The following is a 22409-nucleotide window of genomic DNA, read 5'->3' as shown; positions in this document are numbered from 1 at the left end:
TCGTCAGTCACAGCACAAGAGAAAGACGTAAAAGATTCGAAAATTCACCTTCGAGTTCATGAAATTGATGGAACCCTCTGTCGCAACCTAGTTCCTGACATTGGTGCCTCCATTTACCCGTATGAGTTGATTGATGCGCTGACAAGAGCGAAGGAGATCGTCAGTCACAGCACAAGAGAAAGACGTAAAAGATTCGAAAATTCACCTTCGAGTTCATGAAATTGATGGAACCCTCTGTCGCAACCTAGTTCCTGACATTGGTGCCTCCATTTACCCGTATGAGTTGATTGATGCGCTGACAAGAGCGAAGGAGATCGTCAGTCACAGCACAAGAGAAAGAGGTAAAAGATTCGAAAATTCACCTTGAAATTCGGAGAGATATCCAAATCCTCTCGCGGGGACACATTGATCACATTTGTAGGGGTAAGCACCCGTATGAGAGTAGCGATGAACTGACAATCGTGAACAGGAACATATTTTCAGCTAAGGTAGAGGGGGATCGGGAATCGAGGGAATCGAACGAACCTTTCAGTTGTTCGCTTCCCTTGAACTTGATGTCACAACCCGGGAACGTGCACCTGTACTTTCCGGTGCGCAATGCTTCCTTCTCTGAATGATGTCGCTCGTGATTAATGCGCTGGCAGAGACGGAGTCTCGTTAGACAGAATTCGATTGAGGAGGTGGGATAACTCGCTTACATCGCGAGTCTCCAATCGTATCCTCTGTTCGACCGTTCTCTCCTCCTCCGGCACCGATCTCAACTCCCTAGTCTCTTGTGACCTCAATTGTATCGCACGAGCCGCGATTTGAACTTCCGAGTTTCGAAGGGCATTCGGGAGAATCGGGTCGTTCTTGACGAACGCAGAAGCTTTCGACCATGTTGACACGTCGTTCTTGTACGTTGGAATGAGTCGTCCGAGTCGAATACCCCATTCGAAAGGCTCTAGAGGAGTCCCTCGCTGAAATTCTTCGCCCGCTTTCTTGTTGACGGTGATCCCGTTCATCATCGAGCGTCCTCCAGGAGCGGCGTTACCACCATATGCCTTCTCGTTGTAGTGACGATCGGGATTCGGTTCGAGAGTTTCCGGCTGTAGAGCATTCGAGACAAAAAGACTCGCGTCCTAACAAAGACAGATTAGTTGGCGAGAACAAGGGATCGATCAAGAGGAATAGACGAACTTGGTTTCGGAGAGAGATTACGTTCGCGTAGCCCGCCGAGCCTCTGCAGGGATGAGCGAGGACTACGACGATCGTCCCTTCTCCTTCATTCCCTCCTCTCTTTCGTGCCATGACTGTCTCGACAATACACGTCTTCTCTTCCCCTGGTTTTTCTCCCTCCCACTCGACCTCCAACTCGACCGTCGTGAATTCGAATCCGTCGCTGTTCAAGATCATCTGTTTGACATCGCTTCCGTATAATTCGAGGAGGATCCCGTTCTCGACGGCGTACCCCAAAATTGCTCCCGCCCGTTCTTGCAATAGCCGTCGTCCAGTCTCCGAGTAGAACATCTCTGTGACCGGGAGGCCGGTATACGAGACGGAAAACATGTGAGGAAGAAGATCGAGTTGCACAGCCTGCGTGAGAGAACGCGATTCAGCAAGATCCTCGGTGAGAGAGTGGACAGATTCAGCACGCACGTTGTCTTGAATCGTCTTCGTCTTCACCCAGTCTTCCATTGTAGCACATGTCGAAGGATTTTCGCAAGGCGGCCAATTACCCAACGACATGCGATCACATTCCTCCATGCTCTTCGGTAAGGAGCTGTTCCACGCTCAAGGAGTCGTCAGTACAGTTCCTCTGCAGACAATAACTGATCGAAAGCACTTTGTAACAGGCTTGCCGTCCTTCCATGCGTCGGGCGATGAGTTCTTCCATTCCCCAACTCTTCCCTGATCCAAATTCTCCGTCGCACAGTCATCCAATCGCTTGAGGTTCGCGAGGAATGTCGAGCTGCGATACTGCTTCTGATCGAGTGGAAGAGTCGACGACGATCCGATTCGTTCGATGAGGGATCCGAGGTAATTCCTCGCTTCGGCCGGATCTCCTCCTCCTTCTTTCGCGACGAGTATCGCAGCAGCGTACTTGACCCATCGCTCACGAACGCTCTACGAGCGGAAAAACTCATTAGCGAAGGGACCGAAGAGAACGGAATAGGTAGGAGCGGATTTACCCCTTCATCTCTCAATTTCCTCACTCTCGCTTCCTCTTCCATCTTACGACCCTCTGACATCTCGTATCCGTCATCCTCATCCACATCCTCATCTTCTTCATCACCCTCTTGAACATGTCCATCGGCATTATCAGCATTTCTATCCGTTTTGAACTTTTTTGTCGATTTCGGCTTTTCGCTCGTTCCCTCTTGTTGAGACGTCGATCGCTTGGCTGTAAAGACGTGGAGTGTAAACTACGATCAGTACCTTGCGTCTGCACGCTCAATTCAGCAGATGTAGAGAGAAATGACTTACCAGAATTCTTCCTTCCTCCCGCACCTTTTCCCTTCCCTTTTCCTTTACCCGATCTCACCGCACGCTTCTTCTTCACTAACTCATCTTCTCCTTCCTCTTCCTCTAACTCGACTTCTTCCTTCTCGTTCTCAATCGTTCTGGTTCTTTTCCTTGTAGAACGCCTTGAGGGGTGCAAATCAACAGCGGTATCATTACGGTCGGAAGGAGGAGGATCAAGGTAGCCTAGCGGGACCGCGGATTCGAGTTGAGGTCGTGAGCTAGAGTATGTCGAGGAAGCGGAAGGGAGAGGTAGAGGGAGAGGAGGGAGTGGAGGATAGGAAGGAGCAGGAAGAGGGTGGGACGGTAACGCGGGAAAAGAAGAAGTAGGTGGTCCAGTCGAACTCGGAAGGACCGGAGTATTGATTGACCCTCTCGGAATACGAACCGAAAATGAGTGCGACGTCGAGAGAGATGGAGGCAACGGTAGCGAGGACCTGTCGAAGTAAGGAAGAGGAGGAGGAGGGCTGAATGTGGAAAGGGAGGCCATTGTCGGATTGCTCGCGCAGTTCATTGGGACGACAGGTGGTGTAGCTGTGTAGTTCATCATTCTGAGGTGTTGGTGAGGAAGGAGAGAGAAGTTTCACCCTGCGATTTCTTCGGCGCGCATCAGAATCTTTCTTTCCCGACAACTCACTCGTTCGCGAGAAACGACTCACCCTCGCTCGAAGAGATTCCCCAAACATCTCGAACCTGACCCCGGCAGCGAGCACTCCGACCCTCACACCGTCCCTTCAGCTCGCTCGCCTGTCCATCTCGAGGAACAAACTCCACTTTGCTCCCTCTCCCCCGATACCTTTTCCACCATGAATCGACTATTCCACTTCTTCTGACCATCATGAAACTATCTCCGGTTCCAACAAACGGGCTTAGATGTGTTTCTGCGTCCATAAGAGGACTCCGGTACAAATCGAACAGTCGGAAGGGGAGAACGAGTCGAGGGGTTGTGCTGACAAGTCGAGGGGACAGTATAGAGTGAGTTGAACATTCTAATGAGGTACATTGAAGCTTAGAAGGGCGTAGAGGCGAGAGCGGAGGTCGAGTTCGGGATCAGTGGGGGTTGTCGGCGCGAATCGATAGAAGGAGGCGTAGCTTGATGCCGAGTGCGTAGCTGAGGAGTAACAGTGTATTGAATTTCCATTTCGTAGGTCGTGGGTTGTCGGGCCGGGGCGAGAGGGAGTGAAACGATGTTGAGCGCGAGGTGTTTGCTCGATTGCGCAACGCCTTGCTCCTTGTACTTGGCGGAGAAGAGAGAGAGCATCGAGTTATTTATGATGGCCGACGGTAGCGCGCAACAGAGGCGATGCGAAGGGGTGAGAATAGCGATTACTTCGAGGTGATTTCAAAAAATGCCAAGTTGAATCGCTCGAGCTTCCCTCTTTCCTCCTCTTTCCATTCACTCACGACTGTCGACCGACGCACGAATTGAAGCATGGCCGACCCCTCGATACGTACCGGCACTCTCGGTGACTTTCTCCCACTTTGAAACCCAGCAAACATAATCCATCGCTCTACTCTCTCGTCTGCGGTTCTCGGTGCGGCATAGAAGCTAGACGGTCAATTCGGGATAGTGACGTAGAGAGTGAGTCTTTTCTCGACTATCATTGGACAGGGCGACAGAGTTACCTCGTCGATCATTCCTCTCCTCTCTCCCAACCGGTGGACATACGCGAGTTCTGCTACAGTACGCCTTGCAAGGATCAATACTGACCTCTATGTTTGCTCTCCAATACCACCTCCCTTCCCTACTTGATCGAAATCGTGATGTATCTTTCCTCTCTCTCCGCCAAAACTTCAACTCCTCCAGCTCACGTAGATTGAATGGCGTTCCGTCGGGGTTATGATGCAATGTTTGAATTGTCAGAGACTACAGGAAGCGGAAGTAGACAGTCTCGACACTTCGCGGAAAACAACAGTACGAATCATTCAACTCCTTCCCTCAAGCTGCCACAAAGAGGGATCCTCTCACTTCGCTGCTCTTCCCCGCTACGCCATTCACACCGACAACGAGAACACACTCGTAGGCCCGCCCGCTCGATCTACCCAGAGTCGTTTGGATCCATCCGCCATCCCAGCTCGTTTCATGCGCCGCGGTGCTTTCCTTCCCTGCGTACGCAAGCTAAATGATTGTCCGGTCACTCTGGTCGGCTTGGAGGACTGTGAAAGCGTTATCTCTTCTTCCGCCCGTGTTCTTCCTCTCTCACCATTCTCTCGTCTTCTCTCCCTCGCTCGACTTCCGTCACTCTCTGGGACACTCACGTCAGAATGTCTTATTTCGCTGCCTCCTTCTGGAGCTTAATCGATCTCAAATCTACCTCGAGACGAGCCGTTCGTCTGTTCCTCTTTTTCTTGATGTGATAAAAGCCTTGGAGACTGACTCTCACACTCTCTTCTCTCTCGATAGACTCCACGAGTAACCTCCGTCGTCGTCCACCACCTGTCTCAACCCTCGATCCACGATCGTTCAGTCTTTCACTCTCCTCGACTCGCTTTCGAATCTCATCTTTTCAAAGCTCACCCCGTTCGATTCGTCTCTCTCCCCGATGTGGTGACTGGACTCGCACCCCCGTCGGAAGTACAGCCTCCCAGATCTCGAATCGATAGCGGAAAGAGAAAACTGCGCATTCGAAACGAAGGAAGAGGACGATGTCAATTCGAGAGTGAGTACTTGAGTCTCCCTTCCTCTCTTACACTCTATACTTCCTCGAGCTGACACGCTTCTTGCTTGACAGTTCAAAGAATCTCTCGCGTAAACGCCCTTCCTACTTCCCCGGCTCTCGAGCTTGAACCTTACTCTGCCTTCACCTATCTCGATCTTCGTTTCTTCCTTCTTCGGATTGAAACCCAAGCAACATGTTCAGACAAGCTCAGTGCTCAGCGAATACGAATGGGTTTCTAAGTCCTCTCTCTCCCGAGATTTCGGCGGACAATGTCTCTCCCATCCCTCCTGACCCCAAAGAGCACGAACCTTAAGGGCCGAGCCCTTGTCTTGTTTGTCGACAGAGCGTTCGTGATAGTAGACTCCCTCCGATGCTATTGTAACGAAATCAATTTTGCCTCATTCAGTTTCGACAAGCCGTTACTCAGCGGACTCTCCAGTGGCGAGGATCCAAGGACGCAGGCTGTACTGCCGAGTGTTAGCGTAAGCCGTACGGAGCGAAGCGTGAGAATACCAAATCTGGAGGACTATCGTTGCATTCACCAACGTAACCAAAATGAAAGGTCAGTGTTCCCATTCACTCGTCCGTGCTGCTGGCGACGGTATGATCAATCCAATCGTCGACCAGCCGCAGCGACTCCTCTGTGCTGGAGGAGACCTCTCAGGCTCAGACCGAACGAGAATTAATCGCCTGTGCTTCGCGACTCGCAACTTTGAGAAGAAAAAAAATCGTTCTCTCTCTCTCGATCTTCTAGGTTAGTCAAGACAGACAGCTAAGTGCGATTTCATAGAGCAAAATCGATTACTTCATTCCTCCTCGAGCTACTGCTACCGTTCCTTCCAGAGCTAGCCAGAGCTCACCATCCTTTCCGAGCGAGCAAGCTTAAGTTTCCTGTATTTCGTCTGCTCTTGTTTCCGTGATCTCAGGTCCGCGTAATCAGCTCCCCTTTGAACCATCCTCTCTAACGGCCCGTAACATAATACCGCATCGAATTCGTCGGCGCTCGTTCTCATCGATAAATCGCAGTTTCGTCTTCTTCTTCTGCGATCGAGATGTCGGCGGCTGCTGCTCAAACAATCAAGGAACCGTCAGCAACACGTACCGAATGTCTTCGAGCGATCGGGAGGTGAGGCCCTTACATCGTTTTGCCCGACGAAAACGAGCACAGCGCTGACTCTTTGCCGATTGCGTGGGTGGAACCCTGACTCACGGACTGGTAGACTTGAGCGGTAGAAGAGTCATACGGGTAGAATTGGGGAGTTGGAACGAGTTGAACGAGTGATGAAAGAAGTTCCGGGGGTAGTGGCTGGATGCCGGGAGCCTTTCCATTTCCTCGCCTCCTGTCCCGTCGCCTTTCGCACGTTCCTTCTCTCCTCCTACCGCTCACACACGACCAACATCGACTCGTCCATAACGCCGCTCAAAGTGAAAGTACACCGCCGTCGGTTCACCGCATACAGCGACTACCCCAGAAACTCTTCATCTCATCGTTGAAAGATGGCGCAGCCTCCGAACTGTGTCCCTACCCCGATCAGTACAATCTTTGAGACGACTACAGTAACCTCACTAGTACCAACTACATCTGGATCAACGACCTATGTCCTCGTCGACCCTCAAGCGGTGCGCGTCTTCCCCTCTCTCTCTCTCGCTTTCCGAAGAATGGTTTCGCTGACGCCTCTCTTGGTCTCTCTTGTTAGGAAGTGGTCAGTACGACATTTAGAACTAGGAATGGATTACTGGAACCTGTCAGGACTACAGTCACGGGCGCCACAGTGTGAGTACCCTTGTTTTCGACTTGCCCGTTTCGAAATTTCCAATCGACAGGCTCAGCTGACCTTTTCGATTCGAAACATTCCCTCTAGAACGACAACAGAAGCACTCACAGTTACTCAAACTAGTCTAGTCGTCACTTCGACTCCAGTATCAACCATCTTGAACAGTTGTCCAGTCGGTCCAACTTCTTCATCCGTAACGAGTTCTTCCACCCTCAGTTCGTCGACTAGCTCTTCAACGACCACGACATCATCTAGCACGACAGCATCATCGACGACGACGAGCTCGACGACCTCGAGTACACAGACCTCGAGCTCCAGCAGCACTTCATCCTCGGTTTCTTCTTCCCAAATCTCCTCTTCTTCCCTTTCCTCCGCCTCCGCCTCCTCTTCAACCGGTCTCCTCCCATCAAACGCATCTAATGCTTCAAATTCATCCTCCTCATCCCCCTCGAATCTCGCAGCAATCATCGGAGGATCAGTCGGAGGAGGAGTTGGAGCGATCATTCTCCTCGGTCTCTTACTCTGGTGTTGTTGCGGCAGGAATCGTCGCAAGGGTAAAGATCACGACGAATGGAGAGATCCTGCACCGTTCCTCGGTGCGAACGCTCATTCCGGATCAGGAGGAGGAGGAGGAGGAAGTGGAGAATTCGAAGAAAAGGAAGCGACCACCGGAGGTCGATGGGATCCCGCCGCGACATCATCAGGAGGAGGAGGAGGAGGTAACACCGGACGACTATCTCGGAAATTCGTTGGAGCTGGAGCGGGAGCTGCTTTGGCGGGAGGAGTTTCAGCTTACGATCGTGGCGGAAATCAAAATCAGGATGCTGTTGGTCGAAGGAAGAGTAGGAAGACTCGACCAGCCGATGAACAAGACGCATATTACCGTAATACTTGGGTTCAACCTACTCCTCAACAACCGGAAGTCGAAGCTCCGAGGGATGTAACTCCTGTTAGCGCTGGATTCGCAGGAGTTGGAGCGGGAAGAGGAGGATCAGGAGGAATCGCACCGATCGCTTCGAGGAATGTTCCCCCTCAACCTCAACGACAAGGTACTTTCGCAAACATGATGGATAACGCTACTACTTTCGATCCTAGAGCGAGAGATGGTGGTTGGGCGGTCGCGAACGAAGCTTTCAATTCAAACGGAAACGGTACCGGTAACTCCTCTCGAGCTCAATTCCAACCTCGGAACCCTATGCCTCCTCCCGCGCCTCTCCCTCTCCCCGGAATCGATTACCGACCAAACCACGACACCTCGAACAACGCCGGTCCTTCTACCTCGGATACTTTCCTCCTTCCTCCCTCTCAATCTCGTTTCAATCGATTCAACTCTCCATCTCATCATCAGCCACAACCTCCGGCGACTCAAACGAACGGATACGATTCCCCCGCACCTTCACACGTTTCAATCCCAGCTCTTGGTCCTTACCTCGCCGGTTCGAACGGTAGCGAACGAGGTGGAAATCAACTACGAGTGACGAACTTGGGTAGTTCGACGGCGGCAGGAAGTGATTGGGGAGCGAATAGTCCGATCGATGCGAGAGGAGGAGGAGATTGGAATAATAACGCGAGGGAAGAAATCGCAGAAGATAACGATCCTTATGGTGGATTAGACGCTGGTCTAGATTACCACCATCGTCCTCAACAGCAGAGGTACTAGGGTTTCGTGCGCTCGTCTGGGTTTGTAGGGATCTGTTTTTGTTGTTTCGAGTTTTCTGTTCGTTTTCCCTCCCTCTGTCTCTATCGGTGGATTCGTTTCTCTCCCCTATCTGTCTTTCTCACTATCGCTACGATACTACTTTATCTATATTTTTCCTCCTCGTCCTCTCTCTGTCACGACTTTCTGTTTGGGGTTTCAAGTTTGGAATATGGACACTTTTCCCCTAGTCGCTCACCTTCGGTCAGTCTTTCGCATGTTTGCTTCTCTCGATCCAGCGGAAGTGAAGAACGAGGGAAGCGATAACTCGTAAACAGTCCTTTGCGTAGAAGGTGGGAGGATCTACCTCGCGAAAGTGGAAGTAAAAGAGAGAAAAAAACAATCGAGTGAGCTTTCAGGCTACTGCTCGACTAGGGTTAAAAAGAGATAGAGATAGAAAGAAAGGAATGTAAACAGTTGGTGAAGAGAAGTAAAAGTTCCGACAGAAAAGAGAGTGAGAGAGTTTGAGGAGAAAAAATCGAAAGCGAGCCGAGAGAGAGAAAAGGGTATAAAGGGTGAATGAAAGAGAGACAGTGCTCGATCTAAGAGGGGGGATATCGTTCTTTCGAGAGGAAGGAATGGAGATAGTGGGTCCTTTAGTAGTTGTAAATCGAGAAGGAAGCGATACGCCAGTAAGCTACAAACAAGGACACGAATCAAACAGCGTCAGTGCTCGAGTAAAACGATCCAAAGAAAAGAGAGACGAGAAGAGCTTACCGTGCTTGAAGTCCCAACCACGGGATTGAACGTAAGCTTCGCAGGTATCGAAACCGGTATCTTTTGCGCAAGATCCTTCTTGACCGGCGTAACCGTTGTCAGTGTTCCAAACTCCCGAAGCCCAAGTACCGCAGAGTTCAGTCTGTACATCCATCCATCCGAGAATCGATCAGTTCCGAGTCAGGAACAGACTCCGAGTGAAAGAACAAACTAACGTTGACGATGAATTGTTGAGGAGTGAAGTAGGTCGAAGGATCGCACGACGAAGCAGAGATGTACACTACGCAGGATTCCTCAAGAACCATCAGTTCCCTTATCATCAGGAGAGATATGAGACAGAGAAGAGAAGCTTACTATCGGGAGTAGTCCACGAACCAGGGTTAGGAGCCTTGTTGAGGAGATCTTGAGGGATTTGATCCCGTTCAAACATCCACGCCTTGATTCCCGCCGAAGACCATTCCATTACGTACAATCCTCCACCGTTCGCGTTCGCTCCGATACCGGCAGTGTTCTTGCGTTTCGTTCGGAATCCACATCCTTGAGCGGCGGTAGCATCAGCGTTACCTAGAATTGTACACATCGTACCACCAGTCAGTTTCTCCGCGAGGGTTTCGATCTGACTTGGTCGACGACGTACAGTTGAGAGCGTTTTGAGTAGCGAGCATCGCATGTCCAGTGTATCCCGAAGATCCAGCCCAACATCCTTCTCCAGTGTGAACCGAGAAGGCGTTCGTAGTTTGGTGAGAAACGAATTCGACAATGTCCTATAGCACAGGGGGGAACGATCCGAGTCAGGTCAGATTTGTCGGGAGAGAAGCGAGTAAAGCTTCTTCAAGAGAGTGAGAGGGAGAGAGAGAAAGAAGGGGAGAATGTTGAATGATTTTTCGAAAACTCACGATTTCACCACCTTGAGGCCAGTTCTCTCCGGTCGTCCAAATCGCGGGCCACGCACCATAAACCTCTACAGAACGAACGTTCACGGAACGAGAAGGGAATCAGTATTCTGGCGCCAAGAGCGAGGTCTTCTCGCCCCGCGCCTCGACGCACGAACTAGAAAAAAGAAATCGACGATTTCGATTGTTTACTTACGAGGCATTCGTTCAACGTCGAAAACGTAGAGACCTTCCGAGTAACGTTGTTTCGAAACGAGTTTGACGGCGTCTCGGGTCGTTCCACCAGAGGAAGGAGAGACTCGGATGTGAGCCTTGTTGTGTTTGACCGCAACTAATTCCTCTTTCCACGCCGTTTCTTGGTCGACGACTGCTCAAAATTCGTCAGCGCACGTTCTAGAGGTTCGTGCATACTACGAACTCACAGTTGGCGGCACCACCGACTGACGAGTGGTCGTCGAAGTTGAACAAGTCGAAAAAGTCCTGGCCCGCTGCGTGCGTCGTGAGTTGGTATCCTGAACCTCGCTTCAATTGAGCATGGCGTTTCGAGTTATTGGGTGCGTGCGTCGACGAAGAGGAAGAGGCCAAGGCGGTAGAGGCGAGAGAAAGGGAAGATACGAGTGCCGCGGTAGAGAAGAGCATCTTGAGGAGAGAGAGAGTAAACGAGGGGAAGGTGAGGTAACTGATCAACAGCTACTTTGAAGAGTCGGGAGTCGAGAAAGTGAGAGAGACGAAGAGAACAAGAGGAAGAAGAGAGAGACAAAGGTCGTTCGCCCTTCGAAGACAGACGCACGCGTCCTCGAGTTCGGTGAAGTTGAATGAAATCTCCATTATAGGTTTACTTCTCTACGAGCTACAGTAACAAAAGCACTTTGTTACGATGCATAGCATAGCCTTTGTAGAGCTGAGTGGGAGCGCGCAAAAGATAGAAGAGAAATAGAACAGCAGCGGTCCGAACCGAAATTTTTGCGAAGTTCCCCAAAAATATTCATTTCGCTCGATCCTCTCCCTCCACTCACTCGCCTTCAACCGACACTCGACCACACCGACCGAGTTACACTCCTTTTACGACTGACCCTCGACACTCGTTCACCCCCTCTCGATCCCCTTTCTTCTTCTCCCCCCTTTCTTCCTCCTCGATGCGCTCACTCCTCGTCTCCCTTTTGTCTCTCTACTGCCTCACTTTGGCAGTCGAAGCAAAGACTTACAAACTAAGTCAATCCCTCTCTGGTCAAAAACTCCTCAACGCTTTCACCTGGCAGACCGGGTCAGTCTCCCATTCTTCTCGCGTCGTTCAACAAATTTCCTCCCGTTTGAAATTGTCTTCTGACCCTCGAAATATTGTTTGTTTGCGTGTAGACAATCTGATAATGGAGGAGTAGCAATGTACAATTCCCAATCTAGTGCGAAGAAGAAGGGTCTAGTTTCAATCGCGAAGAATGGAGCCGTGAAATTGGGAGTTTCAACGAAAAAGTATCAAAACTTGAGGGATTCAGTTAGACTCGTTTCGAAACAAACGTACGTTCCCCCCTCTTCCCTCCCACTCTCCTTACTCCTCCTGGTCGTCTAGGGAGAGTCACTGATGAGAGAGGTTGAGAGAGGGAGTAGGTTCTCGGGAGGAGGTTTGTTCGTTTTCGATGTTAACAATATTCCGGCGGCTCAAGGTGCTTGGCCTGCGCTGTGGATGACGGGCTCGAACTGGCCCCAACAGGGAGAGATCGATGTAATCGAAGGTGAGTTTCTCTTTCGCAACGAGCTTGATCCGTGCGAAACGATTTGCATAATGAAAACTGACTTGTCGCTCTCCGTTTCCTGCCTTGCAGGTGTCCATGAGACTACAATGAACGCTCTTTCTACTCAGTACGTTTCAGCACCGCTCTCTACCACCATCCAAGCGTTCCCTCGCTAACTGAGCTCATTCTCCTAATGAAATTAGCACGAGTTCCGGTTGCTCGATGCAAGACGGTGGATTCTACGGAACCTTCATGATGCAAGGCCCCAAAAAGAACGACTGCGACGCTCATGCCACGAACTCGCAAGGTTGTGGAGTTCGTTCAAAGAGTAAAATCTCTTATGGTCCTGCTTGTACGTTCGAATCCCTTCTGTTCCTTCTCTCTTTCGTTCCTTCTGTCCCGTTCTCTCCGACTCGACCAGCCAGCTCACACCCTTGTGTATGCGATGACAGTCAATAAGAAGAAAGGAGGTGTTTACGCTCTTCAATGGTCCTCTTCTGGAATTCGAATCTACTTTTGGCCCCGAAACTCGATTCCTTCCGACGTAAGCCCCCTTCTCAATTCTTCCTCTCTCTACCACACCGACTGATAACTATCAGAGTGAGCAGATCAAATCTGGACACCCTAAACCTTCGTCGAAATGGGGTACTCCTCATTTCTTGAACCCGGCTTCGTCGTGCAACCCGTTCCAGAGATTCTCGGAATTGATGCTCGTTATCAACGTTAGTCCCCTCCTCTCTTCATCTCTCGCTTACGTCAGGGTACTGATGATGAAAGACGGCGGAGCGAATCAGACGAATCTGTGCGGAACTTGGGCTGCTGGTAAGTCTCATTTCTCTTCCTGATGCTTTGCGAAACCCGGCTAACTCTCGGCGCCGAGTGTTCAGGTACTTGGGGACAATCACTCTCGTACGCTGGACAAAACAAGTCACCTCAATCCATGACTGGCCACAATTCGTAAATTCCTCTCACTTCCGTTTTAGAAGTCGCTAGCTTGACTCACGCGCGATACGTTGGCAGTTGCGAATCCTTCGTCCAGAACAACGGTCAAGCATTCAAGAACGCTTACTGGAGTACGTGATCACCCTCTCTCTCTCTCACTGTCCTTGCGTGCGTCGAAAACTGATCTCTTTTCGTTTTTTTCTGAATAGGTATCAACTCGATCAAGATCTACAAATAGATCATTCTGTCTCCTACGCTCTCTTACGACTCGACTCGACTCATCTCTGTACAACTCATTCATTCCTTACGTTCATCCCATCATTGTCTTTCGATTTTCTCTCTCTTTTCTCCTCTCTTTCAACTTTCCTTCACATATCGCCTGGTGCGAACCCACCCCTCTCCACGCTCTCTCTCAACCTCGCAGCGCCTATCCAAATACAAAGGAGAACGGCAGCGCGACCTCACTCACTCTCAACAAACGTAACACTATCCATCATTTTCTTTTTTTTACCTTTCTCCTTTCTTTCTGTCGTTTCTTACTGTACTGTTCTCTCACCCACTCAAAGGATGGAAATCTTCTTTCTCAATATACATACCTTCGTTTTCTTGCAAAAAACAGAACTGTTCCTACTCTCAGTTTCGGGCGTCAGGAAAAAACAAACCTCGCCTTCTGAAGTTTACCTCTCTGGTTGCTCACACTGAATGATTTGGAGCTTTCTTCGTGCAACAGCAGGCCGTAGCGCGCACACGCTGAAGCTCATGTCTTGAGAGCGGCAAACAACAAGCTCCGATGGATGCGAAAGTTGAATAGGAATTTCATTATCTCTTCTGTCCTCGTCTCAACGCGGCGCCGCCCGCACGCTCAGCCCAGTCATAAAGGATGGAGGCCTATCTCGACGGTATCCCCCGCTCTACCTCCTCCTCCTCCCTCTCCTCAACCTCGAATCCGACTCCGAATCAACAAACCTCCTCTTCCTCTCACACCCCCTCGGCCTCTACAAGTTCCTACTGGTTAGGCGGCATTAGTACCGTCTGGACCGGGTTGAAAGCGGCCGCTGAAGTCGAAATGAAAGGGTTTTTGAAAGCGGTCACTAGCAATTCATCGTTCTCATCCTCCTCGAGCGAAACGGTAAACACTGGGGAGAAACGACAACGTAGGAATGGAGAGGGAGGTAGTAGAGGAGAGGCAGGAGAGGCAAGAGAAAAGAGGAGGAGGATCGAGCGGGACCACGCCGGGGAGGAATTGTTGAATGATACCGGTGAGCTCTTTCCTACTCTCCAGCTCCTGTGAGTCGGCGAGCTGAGAGTAGAAAGTAACTCACTATAGTACCTCCCCTGATGCCGCCGATTTCACCAGCCCCCAACCGAGCTCGTTACGCCAATTCTACTTCTTCCGCTTCACCAGAAACTACTCGAAAACGTTTACGACCTTACACCGACGCTTCGTACGCCGACGAACTGATGTATACGGATCAATACGCCCCAAGTCATTCGAAAAAGACGAGTTTGAGTGAAAAGTTAGGCGGAGGATTACGGTCCCTGAGCGGGAAGAGGAGACTCGATGCGAATGGCGCGACGAATAGTTCAGTCACGCAGGATACGGGAACAACTTCAGCATTGTCGACGAATCGAACGAGGTCATTGGTCCAGAGAGGAGGAGGAGGAGGGCGGGAGAATCATCATGTAAAATTCGCTTTTCCTCCGACAACGACGACAACGACAACGCCTGGACTTGCGAAACCCAAATCGCCTACTTCGAGATTACCCAAGAGAAACGAGGAACAAGTAGGAAGTATGTTGATGGAGAATGTAGTGGGACAGGTTTGGAAAGAAGCGAAGGAGAAAGAGAAAACTGTGAAAACTCAAAAGAGGATTAATGATCTCGAACAAGAAGTGAATCGACTCAAAACCGAGGTGAGTCTGACGACAGTATCCTGCCGCTGTTCGAGAAGACTGAATTCGGCTGGACATCGGTCGATCGCAGCTATCCTCGAGATCTCAGCTCGCGCCACCACCCCTTCCCGCGCCTCCAAGATCCCCCTTCAAGTCTCCCCGACGATCATCCTTCGCACCTCCAACTCCACCTCCCGCTCCTCCACTGCCCCCAGTTGGTCGCTCTCATCCCGTTCTATTTTCAGCTCGAGCTTCCCTCCGCGCGACTCCTCCTCGTCCTTCCGCTGCTTCCCAATCACAGAGAAGGAGGGCATCAGCGATCGGAGGTGTACAGGATATGGATGCGTTCCTGAGTGAATTAGGGGAGAAACGGAATCGATTGAGAAAAGTTTCCATCAGCAGCAGTAGCGAGAAAGAGAAGCAAACTAAATCGAAGCATAAGGGGGATGGGGAATTAACGGAAGTACTACGTGAGTCTTCTTGTCGTTGAATACCCGCTCTGATGCGTGGAGCTGATAGTCGGCGTTGGAGAATTGCGATAGAAAAAGCTTTTGCAAGAAAATTCGCCAAAACGAATGGACTTGCCTCTCCATCGTTCGATACCCCTCTACAATCATCCAAATCTTCGTCGAATCTCGCCGTACCTCAATGGTCCGCTGGCGGTCCTTCTCACTCCCATTCTCTCAAGACTTCTCGTTCGCACCCAACTCAACTTTCTTCCCACCTCAGTCCGCCGCCTCCTCCGGCTCAACCAATCTTCTCCGCCTCATACTCCAGCAACCGAGCACTTAATGAACTGCCCCCAAGATCTACAAGTCTAGCTCAATGTACCGAAACCACCGTGTTCGGACAAGCTTTAACGATCGATGAACCCTCCTCCTCCTCTGCTGCTCACGCTTGCTCTCGCGCTCGTTCGACAAGTCGTTCCCACCCCCTCGATCTCAACTTGAACGACGCTACCGCTATCTCCCCGTCGTTATCCGCTACTTGCTCACTCCCTTCAGTTCCTCCTGAAGTTCCTGAACCCTCTTCCTCCTTGCCCATTCATGGTCATGCGATCTCTTCCCCTGCTCGCGTCGACTCGTCTCATCGCACACCAACGACTACTCCCTCGAAGAAACGAATCGAAGGAGACGAAGGAGGAGGAGCAACGCAGAGGTTGTCGGAAGCGAGGAAACGTACGAGTTTGGACAAGTTACCTGGACTTGATGCGGGAAGGAAGAGACCGATTACGCCGGGAAGATCGAGGAGCAAACGGGCGAGTGCGGGAGGGGCAGGGAGCTCGTCGCCGTTGGTTGTGAGCGTCAAAAAGGAACAAGAGGATGAGGAGATGCAGTCCGAGCTGACGACCAGGGAGGAGGTCGTCGAGGAAGAGAGTATGCTACAGGGGAAAGGGATGAGGAGTCCGAACCCGGGGAAAGTGTTTGGGAAAGCTTAGGAGTCTGATTGTTGAGTTGAGTTTGTTTCTGCGTTTTTTTATACCTTTTCTGTTGATTTGTCCCTCTTGATTACCCCCTTTCTGTCGTTTGTTTCGTTTATTACCCTCCTTTACTGTTCCTTGGTGTTTTAGTTATCAGGTTCTATTGTTCCGCTTTCTCCCAAAAACGCAAAGTTCTTGTTCTTCGATTCTCTCGCTTTGCAAAACTAGACCTCTTCTCTCCTCTTCTACTCTTGCTCCCCGTCCTCACGAGAGTGAATAGAGTCTATACTATCATACCCATTAGAGCATCAGAGGATCATCGACTACTCAACCCAACCCCTCCAATATTCCCTCTAAACCTCGTCCCGGTCCCCGTCGTTCCTCCTCCGCCTCCTGCTGTTCCTCCCGCTGTCAATCCCACCCCAACTCCCGTCGCTAATCCTCCTGGAGTTCTCGTTCCCGGGAAATAACCTGGAAACGATTCAGTTGGACTCGAAGGTCTTCCCTTTCCTCCTCCTCCTCCTGATTGGGATCGATTCTTGAATGATTGATCGAGATATTTCAGGTTCTCCAAATTCAGTTCTTTCCGAATCCTCGAGGAGGACGAAGGTTGTTGCGATTGAGATTGAGATTGAGATTGAGAGGAACGGTTTCGGATTTTAGGATGTAAAGAAATTGTCGGTCCTTCAGGATCCCCGAAATCTACCGAAGGAGTTTCCGTCGATCCATTCGACTCTACTTCCTCCTTGTGATCATCCCTCGTCGTCTCTTGTGCGAGTTTGAGGGTCGGATCCGACGTGAGTGGTGGTGTTGAACTGAGGAACCCTGAACGACGTTGCAGGGGTGAGAGCGGTCGATGCTGCTGCTGCTGCCGCAGAAGGGGTTCCGAGTCGTCTTCGTCGTCTTCATCCTCGGAATCGGCTTCACGGTGTTTGAAATCGGAGATCGAGAATGAAGAAGGAAGGTTCTCGTTTGGACACGCCAAGGGGTGTGGTCGATCAACGACGGTCCAGTCATCCACCGCCTCGAAACTCATATCCCCTCCTCCTCCTCCTGCTCCTCCTGGTACTGTTTCTGACTCGTTCCTCTGATGTGAGTGATGGTGTTGGTGTTGGTGAGGGTGAATTCCGGGTAAAGCGATTTCGACTCTCCCCGGCCAAACAACCCGATCTTGAATAACTGAACGAATCCTCGCGTTCAAGAGTTGTTCAACTTTCGGGACGTCTTCGAGTTTTGCCCGAGAACCGAGGAGGGAGGAAGTCGAGAGGTCGAGGGTGAAATCGGGATGGAGGGAGAGATGAATTGAGGGGTGTTGATGAGGATGACTAGGAGCTGGAGCTCCATCGGAGCTTGAAGGAGGTTCAGGAGAGACGGTAGTGGTTGGAGTAGGGAGTTCGATAGTGACGGTACCGGAGAAGCGTTGGAGAGTTAGGGAAAGAGAAACGGGGAGAACGGCGAATCGTGGTCGAGGGAAATTCATTACGACTCGGGTAGAGAGCGAGAGGGAAACTTTGTCGGTGTAATCGAGGTCGAGTTCGACACGCTACGAAAGGAAATCGAGATTGTCAGTGCTCAGAACGAACCCAAAAAAAAAAGACGGAAAAAATGAGCTCACGAGCCCTTCCCCTTCATTCCCACTCGGTCTGACTCTCGCATCACTCAGTTGTGGAAACCCTTCCCCCAGTTCAACTTCCTCTACCTCGATCTCATCCAATCCGATCAATCCTGCACTTCCTCCCTCATCCTCGACCTCTTCTGTTGTTGCTGACGGGTGAGGTCTCACTTTCCTATTCAGTGCTTCTTCGATGAGACCCCTAGCACCTCCAGCTAAATGATTCGAAGCGAGTAGACGGTAGGAAGAAAGTAATTGAGCGATCAAGACATTGAGCCAATCGAGCGATTCGGGAGAATGCGAAGAGAGATCGTAAGAGAGGGAATTGAGGATCGAGGTAGCTGAATCCGTAGCTGAGGTAGTAGAGTTTAGAGGTCCATTCGAGGTCGACTAGGAACGAAAAAACGAAAACTTGTGAATTCTACATTTAGGCTTGAAAGATAGAGGTTTACGACTCACGTTGTTCAGTTTCGTTTCCGTATTAGTTCTCATTCTCCGTCTCTTCTTCCTCCTCGATAACTCTCCCTCTGTTGCTGTGTTCGTGGTCGATTGATTCTCCCCACTTGATATTCTCTCTTTTTCTCTTTTCGCCTGATCCGGATCCTCAAACACTACATATCTCAGGAACAACACCGCCAGAACAACCCTATCCCCGTTCACAAAGTCAGCTCGGAGGCAGAGCGGAGAGAGGGCAGAGGGAGGGAAGAACGAACATTGATAATTGACCCAACAGGACCCCTTGAGTGAACGTTAGTCGGGGCCATATTGAATGAGAGGTAGAGGAGGTGGAGGGTATTGGCATGAGAGGCGGTGGGAGTGGTGTTGCTTTCATCGTTGTCTAAAGAGATGAGACTCAGTCCTTGCCGAACCCGCGATCAGGAGAGGAACTGGCGCCTGGTCTCGAGGCGAGTGTTACGTGATCAAAGTCGATGAGCGAGGCGATGTCGTAGAGTGAGTGAAGAGTGAGAGACGCGGGACGCGCGCGGTCTGTAATGAAATCGCAACTGACACTCGAGAGGACCGAGTAACAGACTACTCCTGACCGAGTCGGGCGTACTCCTGTACTGCGCTCGGCGCTGTGCACGAAACGAGAGGCGCGGCTCTCGACTCTGAGACGAGGTGAATTACAGCTCGAGAAAGCAAAACTTTCGCACGGAACTCTCTATCTCTCAGTTCGCCAGTCCTGTTTCAACTCAACAAAGAGCTAGCGTTTTTCTTTCCATTGATCAATCAACAGAAAAGGGACAACAAGAAAGGGAGAAGCAAGAAGATGAATCAATCTAAACTTTTAATCGTTTAGAAAGTACCCTCTGCGATTTCCGACGACTCGTATCAGTCTACTATTCGACAGTAGAGAGACTGAACATCGTCAGGGACTTACCAGCAGCGACCTCGGCGTTACCGGTGACGACCTCTTGAGCAGGGGCAGCAGCTTGTTGCTCTTGTTCGGCAGGGGCGGGAACGTTGACGGCACCAACGTTGACCGATTGAACGGTTTGAGAGAGTTCAGCATCAGCCTTGGGCTCAGAGACTGCACAAACGAAACGAGTGTCAGATCTTCTCTCATGGAAGAGTTTTCGCTGAGAGAGATCAACTGACTGGTAACCATATCGGGAAGGGGTTTCGAAGGACCCATACGACCCTCAGGGTCCCAAGGCTTCATAATCTTGACCTTGATACCCAAAACACCTTGACGCATCAAGACGTGACGAGTCGCCGTGTCGACGAAGTCGCGAGCGGGTTGTCCAGAGTGGATCATGAATCCGTCCGTGAACTTCATCGACTTGGCACGAGCGGCACGAAGTTTACCGGAAACGACAACTTCGACACCCTTGGCTCCCGATTCCATAACGAATCGGAGAACTCCGTAGCAAGCACTACAGACGCGAGGGAAGCGAGTTAGCTTCAATCGGGCTCAGTGAACGAGAGAGGGTTGGCACTTACCGACGAACGGCAAGACCACCGAGAAGCTTGTAACGAAGCGACTCGCATTGAGCGACGGCGTCAAGTCCACGGTTTTGAACCTTCTCGGCGTAGAGTTCGACGGAACCCTCGGGGAATCGGAATCGCTTTTGAACGAGCGAAGTCAATTCACGGATACGACGTCCCTTCTCTCCGAGGACCTCTTGGGTGTGGGTCGCACGGATGATAACCTCGGTCCTTTGGTGAGTGACGCGAACTTCACAGCCAGAGTATCCCTCGGAAGAGAGAGTCCTCGAGAAGAATTCGGAAAGCTCGGCGCTGGAGACGTTGAATCATCGGATCGAGTGAATGATGAGTTGGAGTGGTGGAGATGAGAGGTGATCGGAGAGGGAAGAGGCGAAATCGAGTCGGAATCGAGAGAGCGAGTGAGAATGATCGGGAACGGGTAAAGTGCGAGAATGGTGAGTAATTAATCGTAGATCGGAGTGTAGGCGAGATCGAGTGGGCGAGAGTAGAGTGAGGAGGAGAGGGAACAATTCATCAGCTCTTTCCCATCCTCCTGAGCCTCTAAGACCAGTCCAGATACTACGATTGAAAGTTAACGCACTAGAAGACACCGTCAGCAACGAATCTAGAGGGGTAGGGAAGCGGTGAGAGGTGAAACGAAAAAAAATCAGTCCTTGATCGATCGAGTGGGAGAGCCAGGGAGATAGGCTTACTTTCTGCGCTTGGAGATGATCTGCGAGGTGGCCATGGTAAAAAGGTCGAAGGTCGAGTAAACTCTTGAGGACGGAGTTGACTGGAGAGTAGGAAAGCGCGAGGAAATCGATTTCGAAGGATTCTCTCCCTCCCTCCACTCCCACCAAGTACACCCTCATCCATTCCGCTACGGTCATACACGGCTCTCTTTGAACATAACGCATGCGACCGGGAGGCCCCATCAAAGTCTGCAAGTCTCAAAACGATCTCTCTTCGACTTCCGCCAGCTTCTCTCCCCCTCCTTGAACCGACATCGATCAACGCGGCGCCCTGGTGAACACTCGACATCGATCCAAGCTACCGAGAGCATGCCGAGCAATTTCGGTACGATTGCGCCCGTTCGCCGCTGTCAATTCTGGCAAGTCTCTCAAAATCGCCGGCACGCCTAGCCAATTCGTATGGAACCGAATTCTCACCGATCGGAGGCAGGACGCAAGATATATCCAGGGGTCTCGCAAGATGTCAAGTATGTAAAGGATGACCTGTCGAGCGAAATTTCCGCGGCAACTCTTTCGCTTTCTCGAATCTTGGTTGTATCGAGCTTGACGCTCTTGCAATCGATCTCTCCTTTACCTTTACGCCTTCCGCGTCCCACGACAGTCTGATTCCTGGAGAGTCGAACCGTCTCGAGCTCAGTCCGATCGCACAGTCTATGGTGAACTGTCTCCTCGAAATTGCCAGATCCCGCTATCGAGCGATCCTCGCATCTGAAGGATAAGGAGCAACCTCATAGGGTCTACGCGAGCTCTGCTCAAGGCCTTGAGGGGTCGATATGGCGAACAAGCGATAGGTGACAGAGCCTGAGACGAATTTGGACAGCAGAAGATTGATCGGGAACTCTGGAAAGGCGTGCACTCTGTGCTATTACAGTGAAAACTAGCTCATCAGAATCCGAGTAATAAGAAGTAGACGTCAGGTAGGGTGAGGCAAATAGGAGATGATCCTAGAGCAAGAGAGCGTCCGTTTTCTTCGAATCGAAAACTGAGGATTGCGAGTTTCTGCTTCTCCCTCTCTCGATCCCTTCACTTGCGCTCCGGCATTACCATTGAATGTCTATACGACGTCAACCTACGTGTGTGACTCGATGCCTCGGCTCGATCCGGGATTTGAGTGAGCCTGGAGCAGCGATTTCAGAAAGTCAAAATGGGAGCGATATCGACCAAGCTCGGAGCGCTCGCAAAACTTGCGAAACTTCGTCAGTCGAATTTGCTCGAGTTACGTTGGAGTGCAAGAGACGATTTTTGGCTCAGTGAAGCCTATGATCAATTGCCAGATTGTATTCCAATTTCAGAGCATTAGAATCCGGAAATATAGACTAATCGATGAAAGTCGAAAAAACAATGGCGCTTCTGTTTCTGCTCTTCTCTCTTTCTTCCTTCACTTCACTTTCTTCTTTCCGCCTTTCGCCTACAGACTATTTCAGCATTCCAACAGACAGTACAACCAGTTTGCAGACAGATTCGCAAGCTCTGGACTCGTGAGTGCATTTTTTCACTTCCCGACGCTTCCTTCGACTTTACATGATGATAGGAGAGCGAGGTTCTCTCCAATTTACATACACTGGCACCTCTGTGCAGAGGGGGTCAACTCTACTGCTCTTCTCCCGCAGCTCTCGTCGCGATCCCGTAAGATCTCACGGCGAAAGTGTGCAGAGTTGAACAGGTTCGAGATGGCTCCCTATGACATTAAACTCTTCTGATACGTTTACACGATATATGGGCTCGACGGATAACACGGAAGACTTCAGGCAGAACGTACACTGACCTTGCACGTCGTCCTCGAAACAGTTTTCATTTTTTTCCCGCTTTCGACGCTCTCTCGCCGCCTCTCCTTGTATTCTTTGCTCGATTTCATGCCTAGCAATGTAAAGACTATGTTCTCACTCCA

At 50.8% G+C, this 22409-nt stretch overlaps 7 protein-coding genes across 7 annotated transcripts; 3 read left to right on the top strand and 4 right to left on the bottom strand.

Annotated features, from left to right (window-relative positions):
* Positions 1-7: 7 nt before the first annotated feature.
* Positions 8-3052, bottom strand: JCM6883_002626 (uncharacterized protein; the record flags this gene model as incomplete). The annotated part of the gene is made up of 10 exons (XM_076633319.1): positions 8-138; positions 206-295; positions 363-452; positions 526-637; positions 699-1088; positions 1180-1575; positions 1639-1762; positions 1826-2106; positions 2172-2383; positions 2467-3052. 10 exons carry the CDS (start codon positions 3050-3052, stop codon positions 8-10), a joined length of 2412 nt encoding a protein of 803 aa, XP_076486771.1.
* Positions 3053-6659: 3607 nt separating this feature from the next.
* JCM6883_002625 (uncharacterized protein) lies at positions 6660-8597 on the top strand (the record flags this gene model as incomplete). Its single annotated transcript, XM_076633318.1, has 3 exons — positions 6660-6782; positions 6860-6936; positions 7025-8597. 3 exons carry the CDS (start codon positions 6660-6662, stop codon positions 8595-8597), a joined length of 1773 nt encoding a protein of 590 aa, XP_076486770.1.
* Positions 8598-9229: 632 nt separating this feature from the next.
* Positions 9230-10882, bottom strand: JCM6883_002624 (uncharacterized protein; the record flags this gene model as incomplete). The annotated part of the gene is made up of 8 exons (XM_076633317.1): positions 9230-9270; positions 9351-9492; positions 9566-9630; positions 9705-9914; positions 9988-10114; positions 10247-10311; positions 10440-10610; positions 10666-10882. The coding sequence occupies 8 exons, from the start codon at positions 10880-10882 to the stop codon at positions 9230-9232; spliced, it is 1038 nt and encodes a 345-aa protein (XP_076486769.1).
* Positions 10883-11379: 497 nt separating this feature from the next.
* JCM6883_002623 (uncharacterized protein) lies at positions 11380-13153 on the top strand (the record flags this gene model as incomplete). Its single annotated transcript, XM_076633316.1, has 11 exons — positions 11380-11507; positions 11600-11758; positions 11849-11973; positions 12064-12100; positions 12177-12325; positions 12426-12517; positions 12582-12695; positions 12768-12795; positions 12861-12930; positions 12994-13046; positions 13125-13153. The coding sequence occupies 11 exons, from the start codon at positions 11380-11382 to the stop codon at positions 13151-13153; spliced, it is 984 nt and encodes a 327-aa protein (XP_076486768.1).
* Positions 13154-13795: 642 nt separating this feature from the next.
* On the top strand, positions 13796-16246 carry JCM6883_002622 (uncharacterized protein; the record flags this gene model as incomplete). Its single annotated transcript, XM_076633315.1, has 4 exons — positions 13796-14174; positions 14243-14829; positions 14900-15278; positions 15351-16246. The coding sequence occupies 4 exons, from the start codon at positions 13796-13798 to the stop codon at positions 16244-16246; spliced, it is 2241 nt and encodes a 746-aa protein (XP_076486767.1).
* A 298-nt stretch (positions 16247-16544) lies between these two features.
* MMM1 (ERMES complex subunit MMM1) lies at positions 16545-18672 on the bottom strand (the record flags this gene model as incomplete). Its single annotated transcript, XM_076633314.1, has 4 exons — positions 16545-17771; positions 17844-18230; positions 18300-18486; positions 18554-18672. 4 exons carry the CDS (start codon positions 18670-18672, stop codon positions 16545-16547), a joined length of 1920 nt encoding a protein of 639 aa, XP_076486766.1.
* Positions 18673-19136: 464 nt separating this feature from the next.
* RPS3 (40S ribosomal protein uS3 RPS3) lies at positions 19137-20517 on the bottom strand (the record flags this gene model as incomplete). The annotated part of the gene is made up of 6 exons (XM_076633313.1): positions 19137-19150; positions 19222-19371; positions 19440-19717; positions 19785-20081; positions 20371-20394; positions 20483-20517. 6 exons carry the CDS (start codon positions 20515-20517, stop codon positions 19137-19139), a joined length of 798 nt encoding a protein of 265 aa, XP_076486765.1.
* Positions 20518-22409: the final 1892 nt, after the last annotated feature.

Source organism: Sporobolomyces salmoneus, assembly GCF_050403485.1.
Source record: "Sporobolomyces salmoneus JCM6883 DNA, S_salmoneus_JCM6883_v1_ctg36, whole genome shotgun sequence".
Classification (NCBI taxonomy): domain Eukaryota; kingdom Fungi; phylum Basidiomycota; class Microbotryomycetes; order Sporidiobolales; family Sporidiobolaceae; genus Sporobolomyces; species Sporobolomyces salmoneus.
The sequence above is the reverse complement of the archived record's forward strand: the minus strand, read 5'-3'. Positions and strand labels throughout refer to the sequence as shown.